This window comes from Myotis davidii, unplaced genomic scaffold, assembly GCF_000327345.1.
Source record: "Myotis davidii unplaced genomic scaffold, ASM32734v1 scaffold638, whole genome shotgun sequence".
NCBI classification, from domain to species: Eukaryota; Metazoa; Chordata; class Mammalia; order Chiroptera; family Vespertilionidae; genus Myotis; species Myotis davidii.
The window spans coordinates 17,232-17,447 of record NW_006289391.1 but is presented as its reverse complement, the minus strand read 5'-3'; the positions used below and the strand labels follow the sequence as shown (position 1 = coordinate 17,447).

The 216-nt window shown below is 58.8% G+C and overlaps 1 protein-coding gene across 1 annotated transcript in view; it reads left to right on the top strand.

Moving 5' to 3' along the window:
• Positions 1 to 216, top strand: part of TEKT1 (tektin 1) — a 21,287-nt gene extending 21,071 nt beyond the window's left edge. Inside the window, 1 exon segment of the mRNA XM_015562440.1 lies at positions 1 to 216. This exon segment is cut by the window's left edge and continues 18 nt beyond it. Within this exon segment, the coding sequence (XP_015417926.1) occupies positions 1 to 154 (154 nt within the window). The 3' untranslated portion in view covers positions 155 to 216.

Sequence of the window (216 nt, the reverse complement as noted above, 5' to 3'; positions counted from 1 at the left end):
ACAGCTGGCCCTGCAGGAGCAGATCCAGATCAAAGAGAACACCATCTACATCGATGAGGTGCTGTGTGTGCACATGAGAAAGTCCATCCCGCTGCGGGATGGGGACGACCACGGGGAGTGGGCTGGGGGCCTCCGCCCGGACGCTGTCTGCTAAAAGTTAGGGACCCCTCAGATGCTCATTAAACCTTATCACAGCACCGCGGCACCGCACTGTCA